The 12,010-nt window shown below is 42.8% G+C and overlaps 3 protein-coding genes and 1 non-coding gene across 4 annotated transcripts; 1 reads left to right on the top strand and 3 right to left on the bottom strand.

Annotated features, from left to right (window-relative positions):
• Window positions 1-722: 722 nt before the first annotated feature.
• On the bottom strand, window positions 723-998 carry LOC113149883. Its single transcript, XR_003297601.1, has one exon.
• A 71-nt stretch (window positions 999-1,069) lies between these two features.
• Window positions 1,070-2,157, bottom strand: prkrip1 (PRKR interacting protein 1). Its single transcript, XM_026341029.1, has one exon. The coding sequence runs from the start codon at window positions 2,027-2,029 to the stop codon at window positions 1,451-1,453; it is 579 nt and encodes a 192-aa protein (XP_026196814.1). The 5' UTR covers window positions 2,030-2,157; the 3' UTR covers window positions 1,070-1,450.
• A 154-nt stretch (window positions 2,158-2,311) lies between these two features.
• glrx5 (glutaredoxin 5 homolog (S. cerevisiae)) lies at window positions 2,312-4,901 on the top strand. Its single transcript, XM_026341030.1, has 2 exons — window positions 2,312-2,729; window positions 3,345-4,901. Exons 1-2 carry the CDS (start codon window positions 2,432-2,434, stop codon window positions 3,515-3,517), a joined length of 471 nt encoding a protein of 156 aa, XP_026196815.1. The 5' UTR covers window positions 2,312-2,431; the 3' UTR covers window positions 3,518-4,901.
• Window positions 4,691-11,962, bottom strand: ints9 (integrator complex subunit 9). Its single transcript, XM_026341028.1, has 17 exons — window positions 11,954-11,962; window positions 11,521-11,648; window positions 11,357-11,417; window positions 11,129-11,191; window positions 10,672-10,811; window positions 10,434-10,520; window positions 10,161-10,281; window positions 9,705-9,839; window positions 8,943-9,054; window positions 8,496-8,676; window positions 8,293-8,353; window positions 7,979-8,150; window positions 7,741-7,865; window positions 6,930-7,097; window positions 6,591-6,689; window positions 6,347-6,484; window positions 4,691-6,035 (listed from the first exon to the last, which is right to left on the bottom strand). Exons 1-17 carry the CDS (start codon window positions 11,960-11,962, stop codon window positions 5,859-5,861), a joined length of 1,977 nt encoding a protein of 658 aa, XP_026196813.1. The 3' UTR covers window positions 4,691-5,858.
• Between the last annotated feature and the right edge of the window lie 48 nt (window positions 11,963-12,010).

Below are 12,010 nucleotides of genomic sequence, written 5' to 3'. Positions count from 1 at the left end.
ACTAAAAGAAAATAAAGAGTCTCAGCTTGTCCGGAAACAGGGTCACCCAGCAACTACTGATTATTATAGAACTCTAACTAAAATCTATTTGATTTGAGAGCATAAGTGTCTTCTTGGACAGATAGACTGCATGACTCAGTCTAAACTAAAATTATGAAACTAACCTAACATGAGTGGACACCTAGTGGACTACTCGGTGTGTTTGAACTGTTAAATCAATGCAGTGCTGAGGGTGGTAAAGGAAACAAAATCAGTACAAATGAACATATGGTGATTTTATTTCAGATTATCAGCACTTACACATTTCATGGACCACGAGCACAAGTAGAACCATTTTGAATGTAATAAATGATTTTAAATATGGAGGGCTAGTTTGTTAGAAACATGTACAAGGAGCACATGGAACTAATAAATGTCACATAATCTACTGAAATAAGGATGAGACACAGCAACAGTTCCTGATGGACTGTTACAGAGTTCAGGAGGTGTGGACAGTCCTGAAAGGTCTCGGTCTGGACTTTGATGTTAATTACAGTCCACATGTACGGATTACTGAGTGAGAACATGTTAAGATCATTAATAATGTTTATTATGGTTATGTGTTGATGTTGTTTTGCACATGTAACATTTTCGTGCATTTTTTATGTTTAAATGTAGATTTTTGTATTGTCCTTGCAACTTCAATAAAGATTTGTTAAAAAGCTAAACTAAATCAGGGATAATATTGTGACAGCTGACAGTGTCCGGCAGGAAGAGCTTCCCCTATACCAAACAATATCTGGCTGCCAGGATTTCTCTACCTGCCCTAAGAAAGGTGACAGCTACAGAACGAGACCATCACCGCCGTGGAAGGCAGGAGACTGTCCGAGGAACATCGCACGTGAAGCTCCTGAGCCTCCAGAAGTCACGCCTTTTGATCCCTTGACTTGCTTTGTGCGACCTTGTTGTACCCACAGGCAATAGTCCTTGCCAGGGGCAGCTTCACAAGGCTGCAAAGACTGCATTTCTAGCATCTCTGTCACACAACGTCAGTATAAACAAACTACATAACGCCTTGATGGTATATACATTCTCATTTTTATTAAAACATTTACAGGATCACGGATTACTATGGTTCAGCCACAAGTTTTAAATCTAAAATCTTGATGGTGCATTTGAGCCAATTCAAGAAACCCAAGACTGCTTGCAGAAACATGTAATCATCTGTCTACTGTGTGCCTAAAAATCACACACTCAGGCTCTTCTTGCCTATTTAACTAGACAGTCCATGTAGCACAGTGGTAAAAATAGTTTTACTACATGGCTCTTGAACCATTTCCAAAATGTCACCGTGTTTGAATCTCTTAGGTCCATCTCCTCCATGTCTTCATGATTCAACAACAACAACAACAACAAGCCTAAATACCACAAACACGTCCTGTCCGTCTGCACGGATCACGCTGCAGGACAGTCACTTCCTCCCCATGATGAAGCTGGGAGCCTCGGCATCATCCTCTGCCTCTCTCTCGACCTGCTCCTCCTCCTCCTCCTCTTCCTCGCTGCTCTGCGAGCTCTTGTCGGCGTCGCCCTCCTTCTTGTTCCTAGCTTCCACTTTAGCCTTCTTCGCCATTAGCTTTTTCTGTTTCAGCTTATCCCGCTTCTTCCTGCGCTTAGCCGTCCGCTCCTCTGCCGCCTCCTTGTTCTTCTCCAGCTTCTCCAGATATTCGTCGTCCTTGTTTAGCTTCTCTGAGATCTTGTCCAGAAAGTCCTGCCTCTGGTACTCCCTGCGGCGGAGGTGCCGGTAAACGTGGAACTCCCCGCTGCCTGCGCCGGCGCTGGAGCCCATCACGTCTCGAACGAACTCCGGTGGAGCCCGCGGGTTCCATTCTTTGGGTCGGTCCGGGATAGGAGCAGGTTTATCAGGGTTTCGCATCAACCTCTCCAGCTTCAGACGCTGCTCCTCCGCCGGAGTCTTGGCGATAATCAGAGGCTGAGCCTCTTTTCCTCCAGATTTCCCCTGTTTGTTATTCTTCTGCGTGTGCGCCGCCATCTTTCAAACCGCCGTTGTCTTCTTCCTCTTTGCACAACTCGCCCCGGAAGTTCTTAAATCCTTCCGTAACCTGTATATAATTAATTTACTTTTTTTTTACTTTGCTTCTTCTAGAAAGAGAAGCTGAATATGTGGTGATGGTCGGTATGATTTTTTAATTTTTTTTATTAAATCGTCGTCACCGGCGTTCCTCTTGTAACTGATATAATTGACATGCGGGTCTACCAATGTAAGATCAGATTAGATTCATTTGGGCTCAGCTGTCCAATCATCGTTCAGGTCCCGCCCTCCTCGAGAAGCGTGTAAAGTCACTGGGAACATTTCGCCTGGTTCAGAAGCAAGTTGGAGCATTTCTACGACATTTTTTCCTGCTTCACTTAAATCTACATCGTACTAACAATCATGCTAAGCCTCATTAGATCTGGTGCTCAGTGTCTGCGCTCTGGGGCCTCGGCCTATCTGTCTAGACAAGCCGAGGGACGCGTGTGGACGGCCTCGGCCCGGCTCCTGTGCTCGGCGCCCGGGCTGCAGAAGGAGCTCGGAGAGATGGTGAGGAAGGACAAAGTGGTGGTGTTCATGAAGGGGACGCCCGCACAGCCCATGTGCGGCTTCAGCAACGCTGTCGTCCAGATCCTGCGGATGCACGGGGTGGACGACTATGCTGCGTACAACGTGCTGGACGATCAGGACCTCAGACAAGGTCAGCAAACCTCATTAACCTGTCACAACATGGCAGCAACAAGTGGCCCCCGAGTAGTTTAAACAGCGGCTTTGAACCAAACGTCGTTTAATTCAGCTACACACTTAACTTAAAGTGCAGCGTTTATGCTTCACTTAGCCACTAACTGTCTCATTCAAACCGACCGTATCTATCAGGCTAATCTGGGACACGTCCGAGTGTTATCAGGGCTCAGCAGCAGCACCCAAGGGTGTGGTGCCTCCGGCCAAAAGTTACCGTTTCACCAGCATCAGAGGCTTTTTTTGGGGGCTTTTCGAGCCAAACTCGTTAGATTTTGTCGGGACTGGAAGCTTTTGGTTGTAGGCACTGATAACTGGTATGTTGAGGAACAAGGAAGCGCATGCGCTCTGATGGGATGGTGCCAATTCATGATGATGTTGCAACAGTGGTGTATTGTAATGTAATGTAATGTGGTGTCAAGTGCTGATATACGGCGAGCCCAGAGGCACAAACTGCGTTTATTATGGTGAGATCTGTGTTTCCTTAGTGTGTGAAACCAACAGGCTTCACCTTCAGCTCCACCTCTGTATTATTGTGGCCTGACAAATGGTGTGTTTGTTTCCCTACCTTCCACAGGAGTCAAGGACTTCTCCAACTGGCCCACGATCCCTCAGGTGTACTTTAACGGCGAGTTTGTGGGAGGCTGTGACATCCTGCTCCAGATGCACCAGAACGGGGATCTGGTGGAGGAGCTGAAGAAGCTGGGCATCCGCTCTGCGCTGCTGGACGCTGAGAAAGAATCCAAGTAGAGGATGAGTATGTAACTCAAAAGAGCCGACAGGACAGAGGACACATTTATCCGATATACCCCCCGACCCCCTTCCCACTCAGAGGATTGCAGATACTTTACTCTCAAGTGTGAGCAGTTTTGGCAGCAGCACTGTAGCTTTAGTCCTGTTAATGTTTTACAATTTTTCCAAACGTTTAATAGCTAGGAGTGGGATACAGAGCTCCCGCTGAATTCCTAATTACTCAATTCACTTCCTCTAGATGTGCACTGATTATTTCCCTGATAGATGAGGACTTAAATCTTGGACAGTGTCTTTGCTGGGATACAAAGTCAGTTGGACCCACAGCTGAAACTAACTGCAAGCACAGCACCCACATTATCACCTGGATAATGATGTGGCAAAGTCTTTAGCTCGGCTGTGTCCACCAGCTGGTTCATATCTTTGCTGGTCTGGTGTAGCGTAGTGCAGGTATTTAGAGCTTTCTTTGTTTTTTAAGTAGTATGAGAGCTGTGAGAGTCGAACACAATAGCGAAGTTGTGGGCCAGAAAACCAAAACGATGAGCTGAAAGGTGCAGAGCAGGAGTAGGGTTATAATTCTCCATGGGTTTGTAACTAATGGGCAACCACTTCCACATTACTTAGTTATTTAATACATTTTTATTATGAAACTATAGATTCTAGCAGATTTAGTATTTCTATATCACACATCCAGGCAGGTTTGGATCTTCAGTCATTTCGACATTTTATTCTCAAAATATCCAAAATAGCAAAGTTGATGGAATCACAGGCTTTTTGGGGATAAAAGCAGCACTGAACATCCAAACCATAACCTCACTGTATTTTCACATGTAGGCCAGCCTTCTACGGCCTAAGGAAGATTAACAGGTTGCCTAAGAGAGCTTTAGTTTTCACAGTAATGCTGGCAGCCTCTCTCCACTCCTGCTACCTCTGCTGTCCACTGCTTTTCTCAGACCACAGTCAGTTCAAGACCAAATCAGCCTCACTACCCACTGCACTAAGACTACAGCAATCAAAGCTATTTCCTAACATTTGTGGGGTCACACCAGAAACCTTCTAAATACACTGGCTGTAAATGTTTTACACTAGGAGGAAGAAGACAGAGGGCACAGTACGATAATAAAAATTAATTTAAACGTTAAGGCTGATGTTTTGTACAGTGTGTTAATTTAAAAAGCTGAATGAATTTATTTTTGACATGGACCGCACCCCACTGACCTTGTTACACATGTACTGCCTAAATGACTGTGATTGTTCCCTATTTCTTCTGCCAGGAACCACATACTAAATGTGTGTCTTCTGTTATGTCTGTATCCGCTGAAACGCAACAAACACACCACAAGACCTTTTCTCTTTTTCTTCAAGATGATGGATCTATAGAACATCTGGGGGGAAAAAAACAGAGGCAGTTATATTTGAAATTTGTCTGTCCGAGTGTGGCGTCTGTTCATTTGTCACTGAAGGAAAAGGAGTTTTGTGTTTTTGAGATTTGTGACTTGAGTGTAAAAACCCCTGACCTTTACCAATTCGTCCTACTGCACCTAGCTGTGTTATGGAAGCAATGATCATGTAGTACACTGTAAAATATTGTACATTGAAAGCAGATTATCAAATGCATTTTAGCTTCATGTAAACAATTCACCTATTAAATATTTTGTGACACAAATGGCAATTTATTTATTTTATTTTTTTTTTAAACAGAAGGCAGACTTGCTAAGCAAACAAAGGTTAGTTGTGTTTTCCTAACGTGTAATTATCTAGATAAGAGAGCCGAGCACAGTATGTCTTCAGGTTTTGGTTGCTATGCAAACTTGGAGTAAAGGAGAATGGAGAAGTCGGCTTGTCTGTAATTTCTGGGCACAGACAAGGACACAGATCACATCTGGCAGTGAGTCACCCTAGTTAGAGAATAACTAACTATGCTTGCTGTATCCCTGGGATAAAAGTAATGCATGTTGTGCCAAATTAAACTTGCATAGTAAGATCTGGATTGAGCGAATTTTATACACTTTTATAAACTGGGCTTTTATAAAATGGGCATATAAACGTAATTTAGCAGGAATTTTTATAAATGAGAGGGACTTAGAATATATGGCTATATGACTGATGCTCTCTACATTATCATGTTTTCCAAGATTCCAGTTTCCTTAATGATGAAGCTGCAGCGAGGAGTTTTTGACCCATCTTTTAATACAAAATACTATTTTACAAAATGTAACAACTTTACAATAAACCTGTTGTAAATGGTATATCGTGAGGAGGGGACGGTTGCCTTGTCCTTCATCCACAGTCCAACGCAAGTTCAACAAACAAACAGAAACAGAAATAAGGAGGAGTCAGGTCAAAGTTTCTGCAGGAATCGGAGAACCAGGTCTCTCAGTGTGGTACGAAGCGGCTCGTTGTTGTCACAGACAATGTGTGTCCCGTCTTCCTCCAGCTGAATCAGTGTGTCCTCTGCCTGCAGGTGCAGAATGTGTCCATCTGCTGTCTCCTCCACTTTTACCTCACTGATTCCGTGCTGCACACGCAGAGATAAACATTCTGTCAGCTTTTCACACATGCTGGGTTTCAGTCATGTAATATAGTGTTGGAAAGAGTGATATGGAAAAGTAGAAGTAGTGCAGAGTTGTAAAATCTGATTTTGTCGTTTTTTCCTGTTTTGTTTTTTTTTTTGTCCAGGTGTGTGCTCGCACATATAAAAATCTCTTTTAGACACTAGCAGATTGTAATGGGTTCAGGCTCCGCTGAGAATCTTTAAAGCAACCAGAGGGCAACTTTTTAAAAATATCTGAACCGCTGCCTCTTTTACAATCAATATAAGTTCCTTACCTTCTGTAATGTGGCCAGGAAAGCTTCCAGGGGCACCGCTCCACTTAGCAGGGGTTTGGGAGCCAGAACCACTGGGGGCTCCTCTATCACACGCTTCCTCTTCTTGCTGGGGGGCAGTGGAGGGGGTTTGGGTACCGACTGATGACACAGGAGACAACATTGTCAGTCGAATGCAGAGAGATTAGACAACTTGAATTGTTAAAATACATATTTCTCTTTGACAGAATCAGTAAGGCAGATGCACCTGTAGCGTGTGCTTGTTGTCCTTGGAGTGAAGCACTGCAGACACAGTTGCCACGGAGATGCCGGGTTTAATCTCAGACGGCACCAGGGAGCTGGCCAGCTAGGAACAGAACAGTCAGACATAGGAACTGGCCACCTTCTTTCTGACAGGAGTCTGGAGATTTCCCTAATACATTTCAATCTTGTAGATTGATCAAGCTGACTTAATTCAGCTTTTATTACACCATATGGCAAACACCAGAGAATCTAAAAGATGCACTCACCATCTGTTGATTTTACCTTTATTCAACACTGTCAACAGAATAAAAGGCTCCTTTTAATCAGACAAACCAAGACTCACCTCAGGCATTATGTAGACGCGTTCGTAGCGGCGTCTGAAGGGCAGGTTGAGCACAGAGCAGCGTCTATAGGGCATAGGAGGAGGCTGCAGCTCCAGCATCAGATCGGAGCGGTGGGACTGAGTTAATGGGGGCTGGGTGTACTGCTCTGGACACACCACATGGAGGGGCTGCAGGAGACACTCAGGTTAGCTACGCTGGACTAGTCCTTAAAGACTAAAATAAGTTGAAGCTTTGTAACAAAAGATCAACACGTTGGCCACCCTATTTATTGTAAAGCTGATTTTGGAATTGGAAGTGCGTAGAATTATGTTGTTAAATGTCACCTTACAAAGTGAGTAGTTTTTGTACACACTTTGTTTGTGTAAGATGATGTTGCCTCCCTGCATGTACAGTACAGACCAAAAGTTTGGACACACCTTCTCATTCAAAGGGGTTTCTTTATTTTCATGAGTATGAAAACAAGTGCTAAGCATCTCTGGGAACTCCTTCAAGAATGTTGGAAGACCATTTCAGGTGACTACCTCTTGAAGCTCATCAAGAGAATGCCAAGACTGTGCAAAGCAGTAATCAGAGAAAAAGGTGGCTACTTTGAAGAACCTAGAATATGACATATTTTCATTTTTTCACACTTTTTTGTTATGTATACAATTCCACATGTGTTAATTCATAGTTTTGATGCCTTCAGTGTGAATCTACAATTTTCATAGTCATGAAAATATTGAATGAGAAGGTATGTCCAAACTTTTGGTCTGTACTGTACATCTTACAGCCCCAATAGAGTGATAATTACAGTAGGGGTTAACAGCATACCTGGACTTCCTTGAGCAGTTTCGATACTTGGTGGAAGTTGAGTCGTGTATCAATGGGACAGTAAACACATTTCATAGCCAGCGGCTGGTAGGGAGCCAAAGCATCCAGGTAGGAGAAGTCTGGTTCTGGTGATAAGAAGGAAAAAAATAAATAAATCACAGGAGCTTTTAGAAGTGAAGTGTTTGCTTCCTAATTACAGGCTGTTCTCATTGGTGTGTGTAAGCCACCAGTTAGTTACCAGTAAAGATGATGGTGTTGAGGCTGGATTTGCCCCACAGCTCCATGAAGTGGACCACGTCACCGAAGCGCAGAGACGGATGGCCAGTGAAAACCACACAAGGCTGACGGAACTCACTGCTGAAGTCTCCGTGAATGCTGGGGTAGTGCTTTAGCTTGTTGGTTTGGATGAGCTGAAGGAAAAAACGTGGATGGCAGAATCATCCCAGTGCTTACTTGCTGGCAGAAGATCAGCTATTTCCAACTAGCTGCCATTTCTGAAATTTCTAAAAACCTTTGTTCCTCACTAGTAAGAGACAGAGCAGCAGGACTCACCTCTGCGTGGGGGAACGGAGGCTCTGGAAGATAAACCTTCGACTGCTTGTTGTGACACAGCCTGAAATGATACAGGATACAGCCAGGATGTTAGCATGTTGGGAAAAGAAAAAACAAGTGTTGTGAAACATTATTTAATTATGTTTTTCTAACTAGCAATCCAGCCCAAATGAAGTTTCAAGTTTTGGGAAATAAATGCTCACCACTCTGCAAAGATCTGAGAGAACTCCAGCGAGCTATTGGCAACTGGTGAGATGAAGTAGAAGGGTGTGGTCCCCAGGTTGGCGCTCTCAATGAACTGGTACAGACACTCCAGCAGGTCGTATATCACTCCGGAGGAGTAGCATGGCACGAGCACATTTCCTCCTGCACGAATGGTCATGGCTGCAGGCACAGACACAAGTACTATATACTGACATTTGTAACTCAAACAATGCCACTGCTCAGTCTAATAAACTATGTTTAAGGGATTATGCAATCCCTCCAACATATTGGAATTGCAAGAACAATTCACTTCTTCCTGTTAGAACAAAGCACTTTCTCTGTGTCAGATTACTCAAACATTAAGCGAGCCAAAATTTCAAAATGTTTATTGTTAGCATCATGGCTTGGACCAGCCATGATAGACTAATTAGTCCATCCGAACCTACCCAGGTTACTGCAGAATTCTCCCAGCATGCCATCTGGGTTGGCAGTGGGCATCTGGGTGAGGCCGGTCAGGATGAGAACATCACTGTTCTTCAAGGAGCTTTGATCCATTGGCTGGGAAGAAGAGAAGAAGAAATACTTCAAATTCTAGCCAATCCTGTCAAACGGTAGCTTTGTAAGTCACCACCCGTCAGCTTTGTCTGAAAAAACACTCATGGAAAACACCTTAGAAAACCAGTTGGACCAAATGGTGTTTTAGGGCTCTCTTACTCTTAACCTTCTATGACTTAGAGAGGTTGGTATTTCCCAACATATTGCACTATTTTGTTTAATGTGTTTGAGTTTGAAATCAATATTAAGCTCTCATAAAAAGTTACAACATGCCGTTTCCAAAAAAATGTACACTACTATCTACTAACAATTCTACAATTTATTTATGAGTAGATAAAATGTACCGTCGTAGTAGTAAATGAGTGACTTTGTCTACAGTGTATGTACTGTATGTCCTACTTTTTCAAAGATTAGCTCAGAATGGTGGATATAAGTACAGACAGAGTTCACAAAACAGTTACTGACAAACACTGACATATGGGGGGGGTTGACTGTGGTTGCAGTTTGAAGCCCATTTAAGGATCTCTCTTGATTTGACTGCACCACTTAAACTGTATTTCCACCTAAAGTCAAGTAAAACACATTTTGATGCAATACAGTTTTTATATTATACCCATATGTAATTTACTCTGGTGTTAGACCGGTTAACCTACCTGTGGATGAGTGGTGAGAAGGGATGAACCTGACACATAGGAAACTTTCTCATGGTGAGACTGGATGATCCAGTTTGAGCTTCCCAGTGAGTATCCTGAACTTAACGGGGAAATCTGCACAGCTCCAAACAACTCCTGGAGAGACAGAAGTTGTCATTATGAGGACATAAAAATATAGAAAACAGAAACGAGGACAGATACAGCTATCTTGGTGGCACAGAAAGCATAAACAAAACTTTCCAATAGGCAAAAAAGGTTTCTGAATTTAATTTTCATTCTAATAGTATATTTTAAAAAATCATCCAATGAACCACCAAAGGCTGGATTGAATATGCAGATAGTACTGCATTAGGTACTAGTTGTCTAGATAGGCTACATTAATCAAAGCTTCCTGTGATTTGTCTCCACTGAATGATATGTGTCAGTATTAGTGTGTAGGACAAGTGATGTTCTTACCACTTTCTGTGAATAACCCACAAGCTGTACTCTGCTGAGGGCAGAGTTGACCTCTTGCATGCTGTAGCATCGTTTCCATGTCCACACATCCACTGCATCCTTCAGTGGGCCCGGCAGAGTCCTAAAACAACAACATGGCTGTTTGACTTCTATCATATTGTATTAAGTTCAATCGATAAGTAATAACACATGGAAAAAGCTGAACGTCACAAAACACCATTATCTGACTCTTCTTTTCATTGTTTCTTAATACGTATGTAACAATACACCTACCTCTGTATTTCCTTATTCTTCCAGCAAGTGGCAGACTGGGCTTTAGGAACTCTCTCCATGAAGTTCACCAGCTCCTCCATCAACAGTCTTGAGGAAAGAACAAGAACACAAGACAACACAACTCAAGCTACATTTGGTTCAGGATATGATGTTAACAAATTTCTTGATCTTACATACATTATTGTTCAATAGAAACCACACACAAAATTAATGATTTACTTTGAATCTGTATCCTTACCTGCCAATCTGCAGGGTGGGTTCTGTGGCGTACACTGTCCCTGTGAAGCCTGTGTGCTCAGTGATGTAGGGCAAGGCCATCATACAGTGGTAGTTGGAGATCAGTATGACATCAATGGTAGACAGATCGAGCAGTTCTCTCTGTGGTTGATATGAATGAGAGCAAATTAGACTTAATATGATATACAGTTTTTAGTGTAGTATTTTATGTTTAAATTGTCAAATAAGGTAGTAAAGAGTCACTATAACCACCGTGATCCGTTTATCATAGTAATGAATTAAGAGAATAATGTTACTGATTACAGCCTTACTGCACAGACCAACACAAACCACTAGCTGGATGCTCTGAAAATTTCAGCGAACCTAAACATTTTTTCGGATTGTCCCTTGGGTACGTAAAAGTACCACATTATATACACAAAAACTTATACAATAAGTGTAGTGGCTGGATTTTCTACCTCGGGAACACAGAACTCTGGCTGTGAGTCCACAAACACTCTTCCTGCACACTCCTTCAGCTCCTAGAAAGATGAAAATAAATACTATATTCAGATTTATATGCCTGCATCAAAAGGCAAACAAAAAGAAATAACTACCTTAATGCATTAGACGTTACAAGCAACTACTAAACACAAACTGAAGTTCATAAAGATATTATATGCTCAAGTATAGCAAAAGACACGTACTTTCTCCAAGTTTACGGTTCCATCTTTTGAGATCCAGCCTGGTAGCTTGGAGAGTCTTGGGCTGAAAAGGACAAACACTAATTATTTTGAACTATTGCAGGTGTAGGACCCATAAATTATTAAATCAATGAAGAAACTACCACTAAGGACTGCCAGTTACTCACCTGTGCACTAGAGGAAGAGGCAAGAAGTTGAGGACAGAAGTGGTGTCCAGTCCACAGTCCAGCATGATGGTGGTGGATTTGAACTTGAGGACATTGCAAGGCAACGTAGGATGACCAGACAGACAGTACTGTAAAAGGAAAACACGCCATCAGCGAGACACGTGAAAACAATGTAGTACTGAGCCAACAGCGCAATCTCAGGTAGGATACACACATCATGTAAGGAAGAGATGCCAGCCTGTAGTCTGACTGTTAGCTGCTTTGCTAGCCCCAGTGAGTGAGACAGTACCAAACATCACACCAGCTGACAAGCTAACAAGTTAGCTATAACTCTATATACGAAAACCTGCTAACAGGCCTTTTCTAGTTAGCTCGGGTTGGTTGGGCTATTTATACACTGATTGTGCACTCCAGTGCTGAGTTGTTTACTCACCAACTTCATTTCTAAACACAAGCAACGACTGATGAAGTAGCTTGAGCCAGCCGGTTA

Source organism: Anabas testudineus, chromosome 24 (assembly GCF_900324465.2).
Source record: "Anabas testudineus chromosome 24, fAnaTes1.2, whole genome shotgun sequence".
Classification (NCBI taxonomy): Eukaryota; Metazoa; Chordata; class Actinopteri; order Anabantiformes; family Anabantidae; genus Anabas; species Anabas testudineus.
Note: the sequence above shows the minus strand (reverse complement) of the source record. Positions and strands in the feature narration are given on the sequence as shown.

What these genes read in the sequence shown, in the direction of transcription:
- prkrip1 (XM_026341029.1), bottom strand. Translation starts at nt 2,029, where the DNA reads ATGGCGGCGCACACGCAGAAGAATAACAAACAGGGGAAATCTGGAGGA.
- glrx5 (XM_026341030.1), top strand. Translation starts at nt 2,432, where the DNA reads ATGCTAAGCCTCATTAGATCTGGTGCTCAGTGTCTGCGCTCTGGGGCC. An exon ending in CGATCAGGACCTCAGACAAG is followed by an intron (nt 2,730 to 3,344) that starts GTCAGCAAACCT and finishes TACCTTCCACAG; the next exon opens with GAGTCAAGGACTTCTCCAAC.
- ints9 (XM_026341028.1), bottom strand. An exon ending in CCTCTTCCTCTAGTGCACAG is followed by an intron (nt 11,418 to 11,520) that starts GTGAGTAACTGG and finishes TGTCCTTTTCAG; the next exon opens with CCCAAGACTCTCCAAGCTAC. An exon ending in TTCTCACCACTCATCCACAG is followed by an intron (nt 9,055 to 9,704) that starts GTAGGTTAACCG and finishes TCTTCTTCCCAG; the next exon opens with CCAATGGATCAAAGCTCCTT.